Source organism: Pteropus medius, unplaced genomic scaffold (assembly GCF_902729225.1).
Source record: "Pteropus medius unplaced genomic scaffold, Ma_sr-lr_union100, whole genome shotgun sequence".
Taxonomy (NCBI): Eukaryota; Metazoa; Chordata; class Mammalia; order Chiroptera; family Pteropodidae; genus Pteropus; species Pteropus medius.
In genome coordinates, this window is record NW_024341756.1 from 820,212 (window position 1) to 844,472 (window position 24,261).

At 51.8% G+C, this 24,261-nt stretch overlaps 1 protein-coding gene across 6 annotated transcripts in view; it reads left to right on the forward strand.

Annotated features, from left to right (window-relative positions):
• Positions 1-24,261, forward strand: part of RET (ret proto-oncogene) — a 53,231-nt gene that overhangs the window by 12,922 nt on the left and 16,048 nt on the right. The window contains exons 2-12 of one of the 6 annotated variants that reach the window (XM_039852771.1): positions 7,542-7,856; positions 9,615-9,902; positions 12,269-12,510; positions 13,670-13,865; positions 15,549-15,748; positions 17,660-17,918; positions 18,672-18,797; positions 19,412-19,522; positions 20,129-20,251; positions 21,136-21,392; positions 24,054-24,201. In XM_039852771.1, the coding sequence (XP_039708705.1) occupies positions 7,542-7,856; positions 9,615-9,902; positions 12,269-12,510; positions 13,670-13,865; positions 15,549-15,748; positions 17,660-17,918; positions 18,672-18,797; positions 19,412-19,522; positions 20,129-20,251; positions 21,136-21,392; positions 24,054-24,201 (2,265 nt within the window). Of the gene's footprint in view, positions 1-7,541; positions 7,857-9,614; positions 9,903-12,268; positions 12,511-13,669; positions 13,866-15,548; positions 15,749-17,659; positions 17,919-18,671; positions 18,798-19,411; positions 19,523-20,128; positions 20,252-21,135; positions 21,393-24,053; positions 24,202-24,261 lie in introns of those variants that run through there. The other 5 variants (XM_039852791.1, XM_039852783.1, XM_039852776.1 and 2 more) reach the window with 5 other exon arrangements.

Genomic DNA, 24,261 nt, shown 5'->3' on the forward strand with positions numbered 1-24,261 from the left:
GGGATGTGAAGCGATGGTGGTGGTGGTGGTGGTGATGATAAGCTATGGTGAGGGTGGTGGTTACTGTAGTAATGATGATGTAAGTGGTGGTGATGATGGTGGTGGTGGTGTAGCCACACACAGAGAGGTGCTAAGTGTCCCATCAGCCCCACCTACTCAGTGCCACAACAGCGCCAGCCTGTGGGGCCCTCCTCTGTGCTCATTGGCAGGGCTGCCAAGGAAGCAGTACTTCCAACCACGGCTTAAACCTGAGTAGAGGCCTGCCCTGTGGCTCCCAACTCCTGCTATGGGGCCCAGCGTCATCACCAGAAATTATGCTAATGGGAGTAGCCCCTGGGAGGTTGTAATGGTGCAATAAGGTAGAACAGGCACTGTGCTGAGAGCAAGGCCTGGTACATGAGGAGTGCATCAGCTTCTGCTTCTGTTAGCATTAAGTACATGCCCTGAGAGTTGGAGCAAAGGCCAGTGTGGTCAGGGGCATGGTGAAAAGTGCCGAGCTGGACAAGGGCTCATTCAAGAGAAAAGATGGGGAGGACCATGTACCTGGGAGCCATGGGTAAGGCTAGACAGTGAATTCAAGGCCCAGAACCAGGTATTGACAGTGGGAGCTGCAAGCCATAGCTGTTGGCATCAGGCCAGCACAGGAGGCATAGTGAAGGGGTTAGAAAGACACCTGGGAACAAGTGTGTGTTGTGGCTGCCCAGAGCAGGTGGGAGGCAAGGAGGCCACTGAACCCCTTGGGTACAAGGAAGGCAGGAACGAACTGGAGAGTGAGACTCCTAGCAGGGTAGAAGTGAGTAGTTGCGAGGAGCTCCTGGGAGCTCCTTGGCACATGTGGGAAGGAAGCAGGCCACACAGGCAGAGAGAAGTACTCTGTGTTAAATTCGACTGGCCTGGATCTGGGCTCTGCCTTTTCTGTGGGAACCAAGTGACTCTCTGGAGCCAGGGCCACATCATTACCACTGCGGGTTCCAGCCTTGTGACCTCTATTAGCCGGCCCCCTTTCCCATAAAAAAGCAAAATTGTATTTTATGAGTGTATTGGTATAAAGACAGATATAATCAATACCACTTTATTATTACATATTATATTTCTTTCTGATTTAAAAATAAAACTAAAACATTTGTGTGAGCCCCAGGCACTGTGCCCACTGTGCCTGCTGGGCAGTTGGTACTGGGTGGGAGCATGCAGCAGCAGCTATAATGCCGGTGCCTGTTGGGAATGGAGGACCCCTGGGACCCTGGCACTCAGGGTTGGCCCATATGAGCTGGGCTGTGCGTGCCCTCAGCCATTCAGGTCTCCTTTGTAGCTGGGCCTTGTGGTCCTGTGAGTGACCAGCAGCCAAGGCAGGAACCACAGCAGAAACCAGCAATGCCAGGTATTTACCTGGCCTGTGGCAGGCAGCCAGAGCAGCACTGGTGGGATGCCAGATAGGGCGAAGAACTTACTGGTTCTATTCGGTCCTGGTTCTGGCTAAAAGATAGAGCTGAGAGCAAATCTTTAAAACTGAGATCCCCCTATATGACACCAAAAGCACAGGCAATAAAAAGAAAAGTAGGTAAATTCTACTATATCAAAATTTAGAACTTCTGTGCATCAAAGGATACAATGAACAAAGTGAAAAAGGCAACCTGTGGAATGGGAGAAAATATTTTAAATCATATCTGATAAAGGGTTAGTATTCAAAATATATAAAGAACTACAACTCAACAACAACAAAAACTCAAAAATGGGCCACTGACTTCAATAGATATATCTCCAAAGAAGGTAAAATAGCCAATAAGCACATGAAAAGATGCTCAACATCACTAATCACTAGAGAAATGCAAATTAAAACCACACTGAGATATTACTTCGCACATCAGGATGGCTATTATCAAAAACAGATTATAAATGTTAGGATGTGGAGGAATTGGAACTCTCTGCACTGTCACATAGTAGGCATTTAAAAGTTGTAGCTACTATGGAAAACAGTATGAATGTTCCTCAAAAAATTAAAAATAGAATTACCATATGATCTAGAAATTCCATTTCCGGGTATATATTCGAAGAATTGAAATCAGGATTTCAAAAAGATATTTGTACTCTGACATTCATAGCCACATTATTTACAATAGCCAAAAGGTAGAAGCAACCCGAGTGTTCATCGATGGATGAGTGGATAAACAAAATGTTGATATATCCATACAATAGAATATTAATCAGCCTTAAAAAGGAAGGAAATTATGAAACATGCTACAACATGAATGAACCTTGAGGACATTATAGTAAGTGAAATTAAGCCAATGACAAAAAGACAAATACCGAATGATTCCACTTACATGAGGCACTTAGTCAGATTCAGAGACAGAGAACCAAATGGTGGTTGTCAGGGGCTGGAGGGAGGTGGGGAATGGGTAGTTATTGTTTAATGGGTACAGAATTTCAGTTTTACAAGATGAAAAGACTTCTGGAGATGAATGGTGGTGATTAGAATGAGCACGGAGTTCTTAGCAACAGAAGCAAAAACTCAGCAGGATCATGCCTTTAAAGGACTGAGAAAATAACTGCCCTACAGAATTCTCTGTCGAGCTAAAGTGCCTTCGAAGAATGAAGTAAAATTATTTTTTTTTTATTTTTTTAATTTTTCAATTATAGTTGACATACAATAATATTAGTTTCAGGTATATAGCATAGTGATTAGACATTTATATAACTTACAGAGAGATGACCCCAATAAGTTTAGAGTAGGTACAAGTTTTTGGTTTTGTTTTTTTTTTTAAGGAAAAAAAGAGATAAACAAGACTCTAGGTTCATGTTTGCTGTGAGTGGGATGGTCGGGATGTGGCGGGCAGCAGATTTGCTTAATCTCCACTTAGGCCGGCCATGGGTTCATGACGTTTGCTGCAGCATCTTCTTTCAGTGTAAATGTTCTGTGAACTGTATTTCTTCCATGTTTCAAATATTCAACTAGAATAAAGAGAAAATGTGAACAGGATATGCAAGATGGGGCCACATCTTGAGAGGCTGATGGTGCCAAGTGCTGGTGTCTGGGCCCTGGGTTGGGGCTGGGTGGACCCTCTACAGGGACAGCTGGCCTACAGGGTGTGGGGCCAGCCCAGGGAGGAGCCCGTGTGGGTGTTTCCTTTCCCAGAGAAGATGATGGCATTAGGAAATCATCTGTTAAGGAGACTCTGCTGGGCAATAATAAAACTGTCACCTGCTCCATCTGGCACTTGGCAAAGTGGGAGATGGGCTGTGTGGTAAGTGGATCTGCAGGAAGGGCATGTTGCTGCTGCTGACCACACATACTTCTTGGATTATACCGTTTCACAACTTGTTTACTTTCTTGAGACCCCCCCAAATTTGGCTTTCATGTTGCAGTCCTAGGACATTTTTAGTTGTTTGGGGCTCCATGGGTTTCCATGGCAAGGTGACTATGGTAAGTGTGACTCATTGATGCTCAGAGAGCCCTGGAGGGCAGGCCCAGAGGTGGAATGAGAGACCAAGGGCATTTGGCACCTGGAGGTGCCTGCATGGTCAGATACTAGTGCAGCCACCATAGAAGGTGGCGAGGAGGTCGAAAGAACTTCAGGTGAGCTGTGTGTGGCCTCCAATGGCCAGGGCTGGCCAGGACAATGGAGAGCTGAAAAAGATGAGCCCATAGTCAGGGCCTGGCTGGAATCAGTGTGTCTGCACTAAGTGAGTAAGAGAATGGGGGTGTAGGTGGTGCAACAATGTGAGGAGATGTGTGTGTATGCAAGAGAGAGAGATGTGTGTGTCTCATTCTGGGTCCCATCAGGAGAAAGCACCCACACAGCAATTGAAACTGGAGAAGTTCACGTAAGCATTATTAACTGTGATGGAAGAACAACAATGAAGCATCTGAGAGCTCTGTGAGCACCCTCAGGCTGAGGTTGGGCAGCCAGGGAAGGAGCCTCCACCGCTGGCTGGGGTCAGAGCCCACTGAAAAGCTGGGTTACAGCCCACAGTACATGGAGAAGTTGGTGGGGTGATCAGGGCCAGGGCTGCTGCAGTCATGATGCCAGCAGGAAGTGACCCTCCAGGGCACAGAGAACCAAGGTTGTGGACAGGCGTGAAGAGCAGTCTGTGTCTGGGGGCTTCGGGAAGGTGATTTCCAGGCTCGGGCATGGGCTGTGCAGGCACTGAAGGACTGCATGTAGCTAGGGCAGAGCATGCAGGATTTCCCCACACTCCTCCTGTGCAGCAGGAGCCAGAAAAAAACATGGTGAAATCATCAGAAGCAGGAGTGAAGCCTTTGTGTGTCTATGGTGGCCTCCATGGACAAGGCTTGGCATCCTGCACACTACAAAGGAAGTGTTCAGAGAGTCTTGGGTGGGCATGAGATTGTGTGTATATGTGTACATGCATGCGTCTGTATGCCCTTGTGAAGGGCTAAGTAAACAAGAGGGAGGAGAGGACTAGGGCCTGGTTCCATCTGCATAAAATATGAATAAATTAAACATCCCAGCCAAGTATGGAACATTAGAACCTGCCTTGCCAGACTACACAAAGATAAAAGTGAAACCATGGCTGGGTGACTGAAGTCATCGATGCCCACCTGGCAGACATCATGGGATGTTTGCTTGTAAAGGAGATGCCAGAGGGGGCCTTGGTAGGAGCAGAATAGCACTTTACCCCACTGAACATTAGTTCTGCGTCATTTCCCTGTTGTATTAGGGCAAGGAAATGACACAGAACTAATTTCCCTGTTGTACTAGGAGCAAATGAAGTCTTGGGCCAGTGGGCCTCTGTCTGTTTCCATTTCTTCAACATCGCTGTGCACAAACAATATAACACACACGTGTGCGGGCATACATACTACCCTTGAAGGTGTCTGGGGTCTCTTTGGCAGGTATACCATGAGCAGTATAGGACCCATATGTCCTCTGGCCAGCTCCTCGCCCTTCTGCATGGTACCAGGGCGCAGGGGCGACCTGAGGAATCAGAACCACAGATGCTGATGGAGGATGGCACTAGCCAAGCCTGTCCAGGCAGAAATGTTAGACTAGGTATGGGGGGAAGATTCTGTTACCATGTGGCCTTCAGAGGTGGAAGGCATGGGTGCGAAAGGCTTTATAAGTCCTGCTGTAGATCTGCTCGAAGTACCAGAGGCAGGTCTGAGCCAACAGCTGGATAACCCTTCCAGGCAGAAAGGTACCAGCAGTGAGGGGCAGTCAACCAGCAAGGCCCTGGGCCTCGCAGAAGTCTCAGCATCTGCCCCTATCCTGACTCCTGCCACCACTTTGTTAGCCATTCTACTGAACCCCGAGATGTAGAACATCCAGCTGTTTGACCTTGCAACACTCCTCACCTCTCAACCTCAGCGTTCTTAGCTGAGGTAGTGAAATTCTTAAATGGGGTAGTGAAGAGATCTGCACATAGTGGTTTTGAATCTGAAGTGAGAGGTTTATACAGTATGTACCTGTCTGCACCTACACTGGTTGCCCCTCTCCCCAGCATGACCTCTTCTGGTTCATTTGGAGAAACTGAGGCCCAGAGGAGGCCAGCACTCTGCAAAAGCTGCAGAGCCCCATGTAACTGGACACCAGTGGCTTGTCCCAAACTCTCCTCACTTACCCACCAAGATTGGCTACATCATTTGTGGGGCCCAGTGTAAAATGAAGATGTGCGCCCCTTCATCTAGAATTCAAAACAGTGACAGCAGAACATTAAACCAAGCGTGGAAACTTTGAGACTGCCCAGGCTACACCCCCTTGAGGCTGGCCCTGCGTCCACCTCTTCTTTCCTCACCTTAGAGCATATGTTTTTACATTTAAAAGTGTTTGTGACCAGGAGGAGCATTAAGGCAACCATGCCCTGCTGCAGAGACCACCTGGGAGGCATTTTAAGTACATTTAAGTCTGTTTCTGATCACAATCATTTCCCAGTCCACGAATCGCTTTGGCAGCAACAGACAACTCCACATAGATTCTGCAGGGCTGGGCTCTGTGAGCTGAGGACAAAGCCCATTCTCCCCTGCACATGTGGTCTGTGTTGGGGGCGCTGGATCAACTTAGAGGAAGGAGCTATAAGGAGATTGACTCATCCTTCCTCCCAGCCCCTGAACCACTGAAAGTGGCATGCACTCAAGGAGACCCCCTAGAGAAGGAGCCCCATTCTGGACCTGCAGCTAGGGCACTCCGAGTGGAGCATCTCTCCCCTGATGAGACCCATCTGCAAGACCCTCCCCACAGGGTTCTTATTCAGAGACCAGGGCCAGAGGTGTCTGTTCCAAGAGAACAAACCAGCAGAAACTATGTTGCCTCTCGTGACATAAGCTCAGTCATCACACAGTATCCCCTCACTGGTACTCTGGGGTCAGAACGAAGACCCCACCTCTGTGGAGGTGTCAGGCACACTGAAGAGAACCAGTGGCTTGGTGGGCCTCTGGAAGACCTAGGCCACTCAGGTCTGTGTACCGTCTTGCAGACCCACACCCACCCTACCCACCCCCAACAGCATTCCCTGCAGCCCTGGGAGTTGAGGCCCACTGGAAGCATGTCAGATCACTAGTGTTGGGTGCACGCCCTTCTGCCAGTCATTGTCAGCATTCACCTTCCTCGTAGCATTCCCAGCTCTACCCATAGACCCTCAGTGAGCAGTCTTTTAGCAAAATGCACAAATATTGGCTATACATTATAGACAAATGGATGTGCCTTCATGACCCACATCCCTATCAGGATATGGAAACTTTACGTTCCCTAGAATGTTCCCTCCTGCCTTTCCTAGCCTGTTGCCTCCCCACCCCCAACAAGTAGCCAATCTGATTTCTCTTACCTAAAATCAGTATAGAATCGTGCCATGTATAGTCAAAAGAATTTCGTGCCTGGCTTCTTCTGCTTAGCCTGATGTCTGACACTTGTCCAGGTTGTTGTGTATGTTGATAGCTCATCCCTTTTCATTGCTGTATAGTTTTCCAAGGTGTAATAAGCACCAATGGCTTGTCCATTCACCCCTGAAGGGGATCAGAGCTGCTTCCAGTTCATGGCCATGAATAACCCTGCCACTTGTGACTAAGTCATCTAATAGACATATGATTTCATTTTTCTTGAACAAATGAAGTGAGATTTCTGGGTCAAATTGTAGGAATGTGTTTTAATTTTAAATAAAAATTTGTTACTTTTTTATAAATTACCTTATTCATTTTTGGCAACTGTTGCTTGCCCTATTTGTCTGGCAGTGTCTTGTACACTTGAAAATTCTGGCTCCAGGTGATTTGTTCAGAATCCTGGGTGAACGCCCTGCTCTGTGTGGTTCACGTGCTTATCAAGCTTCAGTAATTAAGAATGATTTTGCAACTGTTGTATACTGCTCCTCTACCTCCTTTTTCTGTTTTAAAACAGTGCATATTCAGCTAATGTTTAGCTATACAAATAAATTGTGTGTTGATGTTCTTAGAACTATAGAGGAGAAAGCCCTACTAAGATCAGAGTTTTAAATTAGTGAATGGTTTTTTTTTTTGGTCTATGAGAATCTTTTATCAAAGTGTGAAATAAAGCAACTGGGGAATGCTGGTCTGCCTGGGGGGCCTGTTCCAGGCTCCATCATCACTCCTCCTCCTCCCTCACGAGATTCCCTGTTCCCTCCAGCCCCACTGGGACTCTACTTCTCCAGGGATGCTTACTGGGAGAAGCTATATGTGGACCAGCCGGCGGGCATGCCTCTGCTCTATGTCCACGCCCTGCGTGACGTCCCCGAGGAGGTGCCCAGCTTCCGCCTGGGCCAGTACCTCTACAGCGCCTACCGCACACGGCTGAATGAGAATGACTGGATCCGTATCCAGGAGGACACAGGCCTTCTGTACCTGAACTGGAGCCTGGACCACAGCTCCTGGGAGAAGCTCAGCGTCCGCAGTAAGGGAGCAGTCCTACCCCTACCCCCATCTTCTCCTCCCACAGCCCAGGGCACACCTATACCAGGACTCGGAGGGTGGCCATCCCTATGACTCCTGCTGTGTAAGAGTGGAAGGCACAAGGTGAGGCTGGCCTGCCTCTGTGTCCAGCTTGGCAAGAGAGCCAGGACAAATTTGGGGCCTGCTGACCCTGGGGCCTTCTGATGCTGCTGGGATCTTGGAGGACCCGTGTGAAGGATATGGGTGTTCTCTCCATGCTGGACTCAAGATGCCTTTACTAGTTAACAAGGATTTAGGGCTTTGAGAGAGGCTGAAAAAATCCCAGGTTTTTATCTAGCAAATGATCTGGAACTTGCTGGAGAAGCAGCAGTTTCCACAGAAAGCTTGTCTTATCATCAGCAACAAGCTGCCCCTGGAACCTGGTGGGGACTTGAATCTGATGCCACAGAGGAAAGTAGAGCAGAAGGGAGACTTGGACAGCTCCTCAGAGCAGGGGTCAGAGCCAAAGCGAAAGCTATGTGTGACCCTGGTATGGGGGGTGGGGGTGCATGGAGCAGAGTTTTGCCTCATGGCATAAAATGGTGATTGCCCACCCAGTAGCTCCCCTCTGAGACATGGCCTCACTGGACCCTCACACCAGCCCTGAGCTCCTATATACGGGTAAGAGGCAAGCGGTTTGTCGGTGAATGCAGGGTGGGTGGCACTGCCCAGCAGGGGCAGAACGACCCAAGTAAAACCAGTTTCCCCAAGTAAAGAGGGCATCCCAGCTGGTTCCTAGAGGAGGTGGTATCTGAGCAGGATCTTGTTTCTGCACACACTTAGTTGTCACCATCTTCATCCCAAGCCACCTGTGGGAACTTGAAGAGCCAGGGTCGGTCCCTGGGGTGGAGACCAGAGTGGTATTTGCTAAGGGTACTATTTCATAGGAGGTCTGTTCTATTGGTGATTAGAAAGCAGCCTCCTGTACCTATTGGTTCCAGTTAGGAGAGAAATCGAACAGTAATTTGAACAGAGAAAATCTGTATAGGGAATCTAACTATATCAGGAAATTGGAGCAATGAAAAACAGGCCAGTAAGAGGCAAAGAGAACTAGTGACTATGGGGAGAGCAGATGTGAGGAGCAGCCTAGGGAGAGTCCCCTACCCCTGAGGGAGAGTCCAGACCTCATTGGAAGGAGAATCACTGTGGTACTTTCATGATGGAATTTACTGGAAGACCCACCTCTAGGTGCTGGGGAAGTCTCTCCACAGGGTATGTCTCTGTGGAGATGCTCCATGATAAAACTGCCTGGGGGGAGGGTGTGGAGGCAAGGCCTACATGTGGTAGGAGTGGCCCTGGGGAAACTATCCACCTAGTGTCAGACCCAGGGCTCAGAGTACCCATCTGATGGGGGAGAGTGATGTGATAGAGGCTGGTTGGGGAGATAAGGGGGTGGCATTAGACGTGTCATTTAGGGCACCTCCCTGAAGAGGGATATTTGAGCTGAGACCTGAATGATGATAAAGTTAGACCTGTGAGGCACCTCAAGGCAGAGGAAACAGAACTACAGGACTCTGAGGCAGACAGACCCCAGGTCCAGGACAGTGGTGGAGAAACAGGAGGTAACAGACCTGGGCAAACAGCCCAGCCAAGCCCTTTGGACCACAATGAGGACTGAGCTTTACACCAACTCTGGAGCTCCTGCTCCCTCCCTATTCTGTTCCCCACGACCTGGCAGGTGTGGCTGACACCCCACTGGGCCTGACTTCTCTCTCTGCAGATGGCGGCTTCCCCCTGCTCACCGTCTATCTCCAGGTCTTTCTGTCGCCCACATACCTGCGTGAGGGCGAGTGCCAGTGGCCAGGCTGTGCCCGCGTATACTTCTCCTTCATCAATACCTCCTTCCCTGTGTGTGACTCCCTGAAACCTCGGGAGCTCTGCTTCCCTGAGACAGGCCTCTCCTTCCGCATTCGTGAAAACAGGCCAACTGGCACCTTCCACCAGTTCCGCTTGTTGCCTGTGCAGTTCCTTTGCCCCAACATCAGCGTGGCCTACAGACTACTGGGAGGTGAGTGACAGCCTCATGAGGCCATTCTTTGGTGCCTGCTGTGGGCCAGGTGCAGCACTGCAAGCCCATGACATGAGCTATGCAGTTTACTCTTCACGAAAACACCATCCATTCATTTAATATTCTAGAAGTATCGTTGTATGCCTGCCACAGGCCAGGCACTGTTCTAGGGACTAGGGATGTGATAGTGAATGAAACAAGCAGAAATCCTGCCTGCCTGGAGCTCCCATTCCCATAGGAGATGGAGAGCACCCATGTGCTAAGGAAATCGGGTGGCCTCTGGAAGGGGCTAGATGGGAAGTAAAGCCAAGAGAACATAGAATGGTGGAGACTGCTGTCTTAAATTGAGTGACCAGGGAAGGGGGCACTGGAGCAAAGGTAGGAGGACTCTAGGCAAGCAGGGCTAGCCCCTTCGAGAGTGCTGAGGTTCAACCCCCACATAGCTGGAGTGCTGTGAGTGACAGGAGGGTGGAATCTGTGAGGCAAACAAGTTCCTGGAGAGGGGGCATGGCTTCCCACTGAGGGACTGGGGAGTTAAGGAAGGCTTTTGAGGGGACATTGACAGGGCCTACCTTATTTTTAAAGGATCTGGCTGCTGTATTAGGAATGATTTGGGATGGGACGGTTTAGGGTGAAAGCAGGAAGACAAGTAAGAGGCAACAGGAGAAATCTCTAAGTGAGAGGATGAGGACTGGGAGGAGGATAGAAGCCAAAGGGCAATGAGAAGCAGGCAGGTGCTGAGCATATTTTGAAGGGAGATCCAGCAGGATTTCTCGATGACTTGAATGTCACATATTGAAGGAAAGAGGAAACCAAACAAGGTTCCAGAATTCTGCCTGAGCAGCTGCAAGGACTGCTGACTTTCAAGATGACACTGCCTCAGGATGGTCCTTGGTGGTATTGGGGAGTGGAGGGAGTTGGATCCCAGTGGAGATTAAGACGGGCAGCTGAGCAGTCTTGTGGGAAACCATTTAAAGACAAGGAACTCTGGGACTCAACAGAGGCTGGACTGCAAGTATGTGGAACCTGGATTCATACCAAGTTTATCGACACACATGGTAATAATGTTAACATCTCAAAATAAAAAGTAGTTACCCATGCTTTCATTTGCCCCGTGGCAGGGATAGATGTCTTTGTGCAAGACTGTTGAAAAGCCTATGGTTTAGCATCCTGCCCTTTCTAGCTAAAAATTACATAATTAAATTTTATTGAGCATGTTTTTTTGTAATCATCAACAACAGAGGGAAACAGTATATAATAAGCATTTCCCACATGTGCAATCCACATGTAATATGTGGCTGTGATGTGAGAATGTGTAATTTCTCACCTAGTGGAGTTGATATAACCCTCCTGTGGTTGGCTCTGGGAGTGGTTAGTGTTGACCTTCAAGGCTTCAGCATTTCTCCTTTTCTGGTTTTTTTCTGGAGGATGAAATTCCAGGACAGGCTTGGAGTGAAGAGTGCTGTCATTATTGGTGCTCCCCTCACCAAGTTGTGGGAAGATACATGTGTCACTGAATGAACAGCAGTGCCTGTTGAGTATACACGTTAGCCTTATCGTTCCATTTTCTGGTGAGGAAACTGAGGCACAGAGAAGACTATCCTGCAGTCTGCCGGCCCGCAGAAGCAATGGAAGGGCGGGCGGGTGATGTGTTGTCTTTGCCTCCTTCTCTGGGCACCCTAGGGGCAGGCTTGGTGAGTGGGCCAGCGGGAAGAACACACCTGGCAAGGCCGCCTTTGGGTGACAGCAGGAAGCCTGGTTAGCAAAGAGAGCAGAGGTGCCCTGTGACTTTGCTTAGAACCTTTCTCACAACCATCTCCAGTCTAGTGCACAGGTTCTTGCCAGGAGGTGTAGAGCAGGGATGTGAACCAATCAAAAATATTTGTGTTAATATCAAGCCATGCACCAAATGTCCCTGTGTTTGCTGTCAAGTGGTAGGATTGTGGCTTTATTTCTCACATTCTCTAAAATCAGCACATATTGCTTACGTAATTTTTAAAAATTGCTAACATCTTTTCAAAAAGCAGCAAATGCTTGGCAGTTGGATCTCTGGGCCTGCAGCCTGACTGAGCTGGTGCCACCCCTTCTCACAGCCCAGGCAAAGTGGGCTCTCCCTAGGTGATGAGGATGAGGACCTGATGCAGGCTTCCTGGTCTCTGCAGTGTTGTGGGAAATCAGCACGAATCAGGAAAGCTCGCTGCACACTGTGCTCCCTGCGTAGCCTAGCAAGAGGAGCTCAGGGCCCTTGACCAGCGTGCACCCCGCAGAGCCCCCTCCCCTCATTCCTTCTGGGCTCCAGGAAGGCAGTTCAGCCTGTCCCCAGCCCGGAAACACGCCAGAGTGTTCCTGGTCTGCTTGGTGTGCAGGTGAGAGTCTACCCTTCCACTGTGCTGCGGACAGCCTGGAGGTGAGCACGCGTTGGGCCTTGGACCGCGAACACCGGGAGAAGTACGAACTGGTGGCAGCGTGCACCGTGCGCGTGGGCGCGCGCGAGGAGCAGGTGATGGTACCCTTCCCCGTGACCGTGTACGACGAGGACGACTCGGCTCCCACCTTCCTCGGTGGCGTCGACACCGCCAGCGCTGTGGTGGAATTCAAGAGGAAGGAGGTGCCTGTCCCCCTGTGTGTTTGTCCGTTATCTGTCGTCTGTCTGTCTTTCCATCCGTCATTTATTCCTTGGTCTGTTCAGCCGTCTAGCTAGCCATCCAACCATGTGGCTGACCATCCATCTAGTTTTTCATTTGTCAGTCCGTCTATCGGGGCTTACAGCCTGCCTTTGGGCAGCCGAAGAGAGGGGAGGCCCGGGCTGCTTCCCACTGGCCCCAGAGGAGGGAGGAGCCTGGGTGCCTGTATCCAAGCAAGCGGGCGAGGACGAGGGCGCGCGTCTTGGGGTGCATCTATTCCTCGAGGAGGGGAGAGAACAACGGCCGGGAGGGTACTCCCTTCCACCGACGCTCAGCCCTCACACCGGGTCCTTTGAGGCTCCTAGAGGGGTAGCGCAGGAATGGAGAAAAGCGGGGCTGGCTCCGCCCCTTTTGTCGCACGCGTGGAGCATGATTGCCACCTGCTGGGCCTCGGACTATCCTGCAGTCTGCCGGCCCGCGGAAGCAATGGAAGGGTGGGCGGGTGATGTGTTGTCTTTGCCTGCTTCTCTGGGAACCCTAGAAACAGGCTTGGTGAGTGGGCCAGCGGGAAGCAGGAAGCCTGGCAGCAGGAAGCCTGGTTAGCAAAGAGAGCAGAGGTGTCCTGTGACTTTGCTTGGCAGCAAGAAGCCTGGTTAGCAAAGAGAGCAGAGGTGCCCTGTGACTTTGCTTAGAACCTTTCTCACAACCATCTCCAGTCTAGTGCACAGGTGCTTGGAGGAGAGCATTTTGGTGTACATTTAGGGATGGATCCCAGCTCTGCATGTATTGCTGTGTGACACTGAACTAACCCCTCCACCCTATGAGGCTCAGCTGCCTCAGGAGAGTGGAGTCACTGTGCTCTGCGGGGACCTGGGTGATACCTGTCAGCAGAGCACCAGGGCATCTGCTCTAGTCCAACCTTACAGAAGTCTTTAGATACCTATCACACCTGTTGAACAGCTGGGCCCAGTGGCCCAGGAAGGGTGACTGGGCCAGGCTGGCTAGTAGCCCTGTGGGGACTTGAACCCAGGTCAGTCCTATCCTAGAGCCAGCTCTGCCCATACCTGGTCTACCTGTGCGGCACCTGCCCTCCCTCAGTCTCAGGCTGCAGGAGATCTGATTGGCACCTCCAATTCTCTGCAGGGAACTGTGGTGGCCACACTACATGTCTTCGATGCAGATGTGGTGCCAGCATCCGGGGAGCTCCTGCGCCGGTACACAAGCACACTGCTCCCCAGGGATGCCTGGACCTTCCAGACCTTCCGTGTGGAGCACTCACCCAACGAAACCTTGGTCCAGGCCAACGGCAGCTTTGTGCGGGCAACCGTGCATGACTATAGTAAGAGGGGCTGGGCATGGCCTGGCTGGGCCCCCAGGGAGCCAGCAGCCATTCTTCCTGGACAGGGAAGCACCCTGCACACTTGAACACCTGGCCTGCCCCTCTGATCCCCAGGCATCTACCCTTTCCACCCCTCCATTCATCCCTTTTTTGTATGTGCTGGGCTTGCCTCGACCTCCTAGGTGAGTTTTCACAAGCTGTCCTCTCCCCCTGAACTGACTCATGGTTGACCCTGGCAGGAGCCCATTACACCTCTCATGCTGCCCACTAGAAACACATATGTCATCACCTGAGGCCTTCCTCTGACCTTGGCACCTACTTTGCTGCCCCCCAGGTCTCAGACTACCTGGAGATTACTGCCTGCCCCCCGCCCCAGCCAACAGGGGTGTATGTAAAGTAGCATCTCCATGCCCTTGAGCTGGAGGACCCTGAGACAGTTGTCCCATCTGGCTCCTGGAATGTACCTGCAGGGCTAAGTGCCAAATGCCCAAAGTGCTGACCTACAGAATGGGACATCCTCATCAGCTGCCTGGCCTCCCTGCCTCCTTCTCCAGCCCTCCTGCCTGTGTTTTCTGGGATCACCTTCCAAATGCCCCACTTGTACTTGGATCCTTGTTTTGAGATCCTGCTTCTGGGAGAACCCGGGATCACTGGTGCCTTTACCCCTTTCTGTCTGGCCTGATACTCTTTGTTTCATATCCTCCCCTCCCACAAAGCCTTTGAAAGCCTCCTGCCCTGTGCAAGGGAAACCTGTCACCCCTGCTCTGGCACACTCACTCTGTACTCCATGCTTAACAGAGCCCCTGTCTCCCATCCTTCTGTCTCCACTAATCTAAAACCACATGTTAGTACATGTTAGGTATATAGAGGTGTGTGAGCTCCCTGGCCCAGGGGACCTGTGGAGTCTAGGCTCCACTGATGGCTGCCGCTTTTGAGAGTTCTCTAGGGGAATTTGAGGGCCAGCACAGTTTTTTTCAGAGCATTGGCAGTGTTGGTTCTTTACTTCATATGTGCCCACATCTCACTCACAATCCTGACACTCATACACATACCTCATACACACCACATGCACATCCCCACACACACGTCCCACACATATGTACCCCATACACACACCCCACTTACATACCCCATACACATCACACGCATACCCCACAAATACATAACCCCACATACATATCCCACACGTACTATACACATTCCACACACACGCCCCACTCACATACTCCATACAAACGTATATACTTCACACATACACTCCACACACACCACACACCCTACACATACATACCCCCCCACACCACATACACTCTACATGAAACTCTCACACAATACTCCATACACAGACCACACACTTACATACCTTGCACAGACACCACAGACACTACACACACTCTGCACTCACATACTCCATACATACGCACTCCATGCATATATACCCCACACACATACACGCACACACACATGTTACCTACCAGCTCATATGGGACCTCTGGGCTTCTAGCTCAGTACAACAGCTAACATTGAAACAGTGGTTCTAACTTACTGCCAGCTGCCAGATCTGTTATATGTGAACTGTGTGAAAAAGTATGTTTGCACTTTTATGCATGTGTGGGCAGGGTATGCATCTGGGAGGCAGTGTGCAGTGGAATGACGCAGTCATCACTGTGCCCCCACCTGCAGGGCTGGTTCTCAACCGCAGCCTCCCCATCTCAGAGAGCCGTGCCCTGCAGCTGGCTGTGCTGGTCAATGACTCGGACTTCCAGGGCCCAGGGGAGGGCATCCTCCTCCTCCACTTCAATGTGTCTGTGTTGCCCGTCAGCTTGCACTTGCCCAGCGCCTATTCCTTCACTGTGAGCAGGAGGGCCCACCGCTTTGCCCAGGTGAGCCGCGACCCACTGCCCGCCTGGAGAGGGGCATGGGGAGCTCTGTCTGGAAGATTGTAAGTAGGACAATGGGTGGGCAACACCCCTTCCCGAGGCTAACAAGTACACAGAGTGGCCCAGAGGGAGCCACGGGCACAGGGCCAGGGAGGCTAGGGCCATGGGGGAGTGAGGAAGAAACGTGGACAGTGCTAGCAGGCTTTGTTGGCCTTTCTTTTTTGTCCTCTTCCTTCTTATTGTCTTTAAAACATTTTTTGTGCTAATGTGAGAACAATGTCAGGTTGCTTACTTGGAAAGATGTTCCTGGTGGATTGTTAAGTGAAAATGTGGCTCCATGTGTTCAAAAACAAACTTTTATCCATGGAAATTTGCAGGTGTGTAAATGCAAGCAGCAATTGACAGTGGCACCCTCTTCTGGGAAGGTTGGGGGGAGTGCTTCCACTTCTGCAGGTACATTTGCTAGAACTTATCTTGCATTTATCATTGGGAAATAATAATTAGAAGTGGAAAAATAGAGAGGAGTTAATTTCCTCTCCCCCTATCAACCAATGTTTAGCGTTTTGGTGCAGTTCTTTCTAGAATGTTTTTCATAAGCACTTCTTAAAGTTTACTTGGAATTACAGCAGGCATAGGATTTAACGTACTGTTTCCTCCTAATGGAGCAGCTGAGGATACATCTTCTTTAGAATGTCATGTTTAGGGCCATCTCCTGTTACCGTCTTATTGGTTTTGTCTGTTTTTATGGTTGGTTCCCGTGATCCTGGCACCCCCCTGGGTCCGGCACAGGAAGGGGAGGTGTCTTCCTCCTCCCTTGGACACATCCAAGCTCCCTGACCTGCCACCACCCCAGGCCTTTCATGGAGAGGTGGGGTGATCAAAGATGGTGGAACATGACAAGGTAGAGAGACCTGAGGGGCCTCTGACGGGGGCCGAGTGAGAGCAGCATTGCTGGAGATGGGTCACCTGTGCTCCAACAGACTCAGGAGGCCACAGGGAACTGGTCCCAGTTCAGCCTCAGACTCACCGTGGTCTTTCCTCTCTTCCCAATTTTTATGATTGTAAATTGAGGATGGTGACTTTGGGGAACGCTGAGGATCACATGAGAGAGTGGAAGTGAGCACACTTTGTACAGACAAGTGCTGAAACCAAGGAGACTGTTTTGTTGTGGTGTCAGGCATGGGCTTAGCTCTTCCCTGGGCCTAAGCACAGACCTGCTGTGTGGTGCAGGCAGTGCCCCACCCTACCTGGTTTCACGCTGCTGTAATCCTAACTCTTTCTGGAGTGGTTGTGGGTAAAAGGGAGAGTTCAGCTGCCTACCTTCAGGCCTCAGCAATGGTGCTACAAGCCTGGCAGCCCTTCTTTCCCAGGGGTTCCAGCCATAGTACCAGGAAGGCCACTAATCCCCTATGGACAGACAATCATTCTGTATGGTCATGTGGCCCGGTGCAGAGTTTTGACTGAGCAGGCTGGTAAACCGGCAGGGGTGGGCCGCCCTAGCCACATGCAGTTGAAGGTAGGAACTAGTGGTCCCCAGGACAAAACTGACCTGTCTAGAAGCAGCGAAAGAAGAAGCCAATTGTCTTTTGTGCCTGAATGAATAAGCCAGTGAGGAATGAGTCAGCACATTAGCCCCTCCCTGGAGGGCCGGCCGCTAAACCAGACCTCAGTGCCCTGTTCTTTCACCCCAGCTCCCAGGAGCATAGGTGAACGGTGGTGTGACAGCGTGGGCAGGGCCAGGCAGGTGGGTGGGGCCATGGGAGATGGGGAGTTCATGGGGTGTTCATGGGGTGCTGCCATTCCTGGATGAGCAGGAGACTGTTCTAGGACTTAGCCTGCCAGGGAGAGCCTCCAGCCACCATCAAAGGTCAGCTTTGCCACCAAGCTAAGGCATTCCCTGTTCCCCACACCTAGGTTGGGAAACTCTGTGTGGAAAACTGCCAGGAGTTCACCGGCATCCATGTGCAATACAAACTGCAGCTCTCCAGTACCAACTGTAGTGCCCTGGGAGTGGTTACCTCAGCCGAGGACAACATGGGGACCCTGTTCGTGAATGACACAGAGGCCCTGCAACGGCCTGAGTGTACCCAGCTCCAGTACACAGTGCTGGCCTCTGACCGGCCAACCCACAGGCAGGCCCAGGCTCCACTGCTCGTCACTATAGAGGGTACATGTGAGTGCTGGGGCCCTGTTGAGGGTCGGGATGGATGGGAATGATATTGCCATGGGCTTCCTTCCAACAGAAGGGATCTGGTCCTGCTCACTGTCACGGATTGGTGGCTTCCCTGAGCCTGAGTCTCTTTTCCTATAAAATGAGAATTACATACAATGCACAGCTTGAGCTGGAAGAATGACAGAGTATGAAACAGCTCAGCCAAGAGAGACTACGTGGTAAATGGGGGCTGCTCCCCACCACCACCGTCCTCACATCCAGCATGTATCCTTGCTTTGAGGCTGCCAGATAAAACACAGCGCCCTGATTAAACTTAAATTTTAAGTAAAAAAACAAGCAATTTTTTTGGTGTATGTCCCATGCAACTTCTGCACAGTCTCTTGGAAGAAGACAAATTTCTAGGTATGTCAGCGAAATATTAGGAACATACTTACACAAAGCAGGTATTCGCTGTTTTTCTGAAGTTCAGGTTTAACTAAGCATCCTATCTTGTGTGTCATTGGCCAAGTTTGGCTGCCTCACATCTTCCCTCCATACTACCCCAGCCCAGTAGCTGTCCCTCCTTTGTGACTGTGGTGCTACTCCACTTCCCCAGCAACCCCACCACTTCCCTGCAGCTGGTGCTGAGTTACTCCCTGTCCTCTGGGCTCAACTCATGGGGGCAAGTTGGCCAGTGCTGCCCCCTGTCCATGGGCAGTGGCAGAACACTGGGCCCATGCTGGTCCCCTGTGACCTGCTTTCCTTCACCCTCAGACATGGCTGAGGAGCCGGGCTGCCCCCTGTCCTGTGCAGTCAGCAAGAGGCGGCCTGAGTGTGAGGAGTGCGGCGGCCTGGGCTCTCTGACAGGCAGGTGCGAGTGGAGACAGGGAGACGGCAAAGGTATGCCCCACACAGAGCCAGAGGCCCTGCAGCCAGGCAGTTAAGAGGGGTGATGATGGCTGAGTGGAAATGGGATCTGTGCGGGCCCTCTTTACGCCACATCTGTTACCCAGAGCTGTGTCCCCATCAAGGCTCCTGATGCCAGGAGAGGGTGGTCATAAGTGTAGGGTGTGGGTGGCATGAGGACATTCAGGCTGTTCATTGCCATGAGACCACAGGTGCCCGGGACTACACTCCCTTTGAACTTAGAAAGGTGTGGGCTCAAGCTGGGATGTGCAGAGTACAGAGAGGCTCTACTTGCGAGGTCCCAGCCTAGAGATTGTGGCCCTGAGCAGGAGGGTCCTAAGCTGGCTTGAGTATGGATGCAGCCAACTCCAAGTCACACCCACTACTATGAGGATCCCTGAGCTGCCCTGTGTACTCAGGACCCCCACCCTGAGCACTTCATAGGGATGCCCCTACTGGCGGGGCTCCATGTGTGGTTTTTCTCTGCTCAGGTCTTTTGGGGAGCAGAGTTGGCCCGGAAGGCCCTGGCGTGCTGCCCTCCTGGCTCCGGCAGTCTGACTAGGGCAAGTGCTCCCATGTGGCAGTGACCGGCCCACTTTGTGTTACAGGGATCTCCAGGAACTTCTCCACCTGCTCCCCCAGCATCAAGACCTGCCCTGATGGCCACTGTGACTCCGTGGAGAGCAGAAATTCCAACATCTGCCCCCAGGACTGCCTCCGTAAGCAGCCCACCAGGCCTACCCAGTCAACTTGAGCCTGGTCAAGGCCCGGGTGGGGAGGTAGTAAGCAGGAAAGGCTTGGACTCCCACCTGAACATCAGCCACACCAGTCATGTTCCCGGGTTTTTATATATTCAGCCTTTTTCTGACATTTCATTTGAGTAAAGCACTATTCCCCCTCACTCCCCCCACCCCCCCCCCAAAAAGAAATTGGAGCCTGATTTCCTGACCTACACTCTAGTGTCACTCTGGCCAACTCACAGAGGTGTAGCTCCCTAGCCCCCATTCTGCTGGATACCCCTGCTGCCCCTTCTCTGTATCTGAAAAGTATCCATGTGTGGACCTTGGCAAGGGCCCTGGGCGGCCTGTGGGCTCCTCCTGCCCACTGTGGCTAGGGAACTGGCTTGGGGACGGATAATGCTGAGAGTCCTGCCCAGATGACCCAGACCTCTGAGCTCACTGCTCCACCCTACCCACCCCCACCCCTGCCCTTAGGCCTGAGCAGCTGACATCAGGTGGAGAGAGGCCTGTCACACTCCTGTCTGGGTGGTCCTGGCTTGTTAGATAGGTCACCCACGAGGCTGAGTGGGCTTTTTCTGTCACCAGGGGGCGGCAGCATCATTGGTGGGCATGAGCCAGGGGAGCGTTGGGGAATTAAAGCCGGCTTTGGTACCTGCAACTGCTTCCCTGAGGAGAAGAAGTGCTTCTGTGAGCCAGAAGACAGCCAGGGTGAGCCATTTGGGGCCACATGCTGGGCTGGGCTCCTGACAGAGCCATGCAAGCCAGGGAGGAAATTGCAAGAAGGCAGTTGAAATATGGGAGACCCTTCTTCCCTCTAGGCCTCAGTTCTCCCATCTGTGCAGACAGGGAGCCAGATCAAAGCCCCTATAGAATGCCTTCTGGCCCAAAGTTCTACAACAAAGATTGGGCTCGAAAATTAGTTCTTCCACCACATAACTCAGTGTCTGCTTGGATTTTCCCTGTGCCGGCCCTTGGCTGGGCCCCCGACACTATCTGACTAGGACCCCGCCTCCCAACCAGAGCCTGCAGGTGCTCCTTCTGGAACAGTGAGTGTGGTGGGTGGCTTGAGATCCCCTGAGCACACAGAGAGCTTTCCAGCCTGCGCCCAGGGACTCTTTTTTGGTATTTGAGTTGTTACTGTATGGTCCTAGGTCCTGAGCTATTTTCCTTCCCTCTCTCCTTTTTTTAAAGAATACACAAAAGACATTGGGAACACAGAGGAAGAACTTTACCTCCCTGCAGGGCCAGGTCCAGCTGGCTTCAGCACAATGTTCCACAACTGCTACGTGGCCTTGGGCAGGCTGCTTACACTCTCTGTGCCTCTCATTCCTTCTGTAAGAGGGTCATAACAGTCTCCATGTAGAGGAGACATCCCTATAAGTACTTGCCATGTGGTCAGTGCTGTTGGAATGTTTGCAGTTATTCTCATACTTTCACACCAGCAGCATTTGCCAGGCTGCTCAGTTTGTCAGAGCAGCCACTTCCTAGCAGCTGTGGTTGTGGCAGGCTGGAGAAATGTGCCATGCTGGCTTCTATTGGCATTGGGGGCACCCTCCTGGAGCATTGTCCCTCACAGCCACCTCTGCCCACAGACCCACTATGTGATGAGCTCTGCCGCACTGTGATCGCAGCAGCTGTTCTCTTCTCCTTCATCATCTCTGTGCTGTTGTCCACCTTCTGCATCCACCGCTACCATAAGAACGCCCACAAGCCGCCCATCGCCTCAGCCGAGATGACCTTCCGCCGGCCAGCCCAGGCCTTCCCAGTGAGCTACTCCTCGTCTAGTGCCCGCCGGCCCTCACTAGATTCCATGGAGAACCAGGTCTCTGTGGATGCCTTCAAGATCCCGGTGAGGTTCCTTGTGGAGCCTCAGGGCTGGGGAGGCAGGAGACCTTGTAGGCGGCACTGGTCTCTAGCAGTTAGAAGCTGCAGAGGGGAGGGGGACATGCAGGGCTGTGCTAATGTACCCCAAGCTAATGTGTGAGCAACACCCCCTGCCTTCACTGAGCTGCCTGCCAGGGAAGGCAGAAGACCCGTAGGGTGGAGAGCATTGAGGCAGTTTAGCGAGTGGAGACTGATGGGTACTGATTTAGGTGGACTAGTATTTGGGCCCTGAGGATAAAGGGAAGGCAGGCCATGCTATGGCATATCTGACAGGGAACTCCTGCAGATGCCTCCAAGACTGGGGGGCCCTGAGGAGGAGTGTGGATTTTCTCAATAGGTGGGATACCTGGGAGTTGGGGGTTGAGCAAAGGGGCCCATGTTCTGCCTTCATTTCTGCAGGACTTTATTGGAAAGTCTATAGGGTGAGTGCAGAAGTGGGAGCCTGTGATGAGGCACTGTCCCCATCCAGGTGAGAGATGGCAACAGGGAGGGGAATCCACCAGCAGTATGGAGAGAGGGGGCACCAGGGGCCTCTGGGTCACCTGTGATGGAGCCTGGGCCCATGGATCTGTAACCTACCAGCTGACAGAGAATGTCAGCCAGAGCCAGCAGGCTTCCAGGCCCCCTTATTAGAGGGAAGACCTGGGTCTGTGGTCAGTATGTGCTCCTCAGAGCTCTCGTTTTGGCCAGGCCTCCCCTTGGCCTGGCATGCCCCTTCACAATTCTCTCTGAGAACTATCTGAGGAGCTGGAAGCCAGATTCTGGGAGGAACTGAGGAAAGTACTCAGAGTGGAGGGGGCTTGGGAACTTAAGTCTCACCACAAGGCTGGGAAAGGAGAGTGTAGCGTGTGTACCTCCAGGGGCCTCTAGGCAAGTAGCTCAGCAGCAGGATGCCATAGGCCCCTGGCAGTCCACAACTCACGCTTAGAGGTAGCCAGAGTTTGTAAGTGGTGCCACCCAAGGGTCGTTGCCCCTTGGTAAGGGTCTGGGCCAAGGAGGCTTTCCCCAGCTGCAGCAGCCACTGCAACCTCCCTCTTAGCTTTCCTACTTCCAATCACTCAGCAGGTGGGGAGTCTGCAACCCTGGCCCAGCAGCATCTCAGCTTCCACAGGACACCTCAGGGATGAGTCATATAAATCCTTTATATACCCTGGTAGTTTGCAGTGGAAGAGCAAGCTGGTGGGAGTTCTTGTGTGTGGACACACACCACCTTGGCCCACATCACCTCCAGCCCAGAGTACAGAGCAGCCAGAGGCCAGCATGAGGCCCAAGGGCCACATTGACAAGCTCTGAGGTCTCAGGCATGTTATTCAACGGTTCAGCCTCAGTTTGCTCTTAAATAAAATAGGGAAGATATTTAACATTTTTAAAAGGATCAAATTGTTGATAGCCACACATGCTCAGTGTGACATCTGTGTGCAGTAAATGGTTATCCAGGGCAATTTGGAGATGAAGACACCAGGGCTGTGATAATGTTGTCAACTCTGACTCCGACTGTGGGTTCCTGGGGAACTTGAGACACCAGGATGCCCAGGAGCTGGCTAGAAGGTGCCTCTGACCAGAGTGCTGAGAGGAGGCTACTTCTGTACCCAGACATCAGAACGTGTGGCTCTGGTTGTCCAGGGGCAATGAGCCCCTAGTGGTGTCATCTCTGTTGGTTAGGCAAGCCTTAGATAGGACACATCACGAGCAGCATCTAGAAGCCACACCAATGCCCAACTGCAGGGAGATGTGGGGAGATAGATGCCCAGTGCTGGCACTGGGTGGGAATTTCCAGATAGGTTTTGGCATCCCCAGTCAGAGTTCAAATACATAGGCCAGGCTAGGTATCTGGGAAGGCAGCCCAGAATAGCCTAGTGTGTGAACTAGACTTCAGTAGGAAGGCAGGGTGTGTGGAGGGGAGCCTGGTGAGCAGGTGTGTTCAGGTTCAGGATGACAGCCAGCCCCATGGGAGGAGTAGTCTCTAACACATGGTAGGATAGAAGTTCCCTAGGTGCACAATGGTGCTTGTCTAGGAACTGCCACACAGGGAAGTTACCCTGGACACTTCCACCTGTAGCTGGGATTGTAGGCTAGGAGGTGACTTGGTCCACTGCTGCTAATTTGGTCCTCTGTGGGGTCCTGGACATCTCTGGAAAGGGTACACCAGGTCCTGGGCTGCAGCCCAGTCAGTGCCTTGTGGGCCTGGTGTCCAAAGCAGAGGCAGTGCTGAAAGGATTGGGCCTGACTCTCAGAGAAGAGGCTGTGATCCCATACAGTGCTGAGGAAGCCCTGGCCCCCTCGTTTGAGAGTCGAGGACATGGGCCAGGGGGTGCCCTAGGGCATGTTGAGTAAACCGGAGACCAGCAAGGGTATAGGCATCCAGACTTCAGTCCAGTCTGTGGCAACACCTGCCTTCCCATGAGGGAGATGCATTGTGGAACAGCGCATCAGGACCCAACTGTGGGGTCCTGCCCTTGTGGAAATGGGTGACCATCACCTACTAGTTCAGATGATGGTCACGTCTCTGCACACTGGAGCTTGTCCACCAGGAGCTCCTTCATGGGTCTTGCCTTACTCCTTTTCTCTTACCTTCACCATCTTTATCCCCTCTCCTCTTCTCTCCCTTCGTTCAACCCCAATGTAGGAGGATCCAAAGTGGGAATTCCCTCGAAAGAACTTGGTTCTTGGAAAAACTCTGGGAGAAGGTGAATTTGGAAAAGTCGTCGAAGCAACAGCCTTCAGGCTAAAAGGCAAAACAGGGTACATGACCGTGGCCGTGAAGATGCTGAAAGGTACCTGTCCAGGCAGCACACACATGTGGCTTTGCCATGCACATCTGCGGGAGCCCCAGG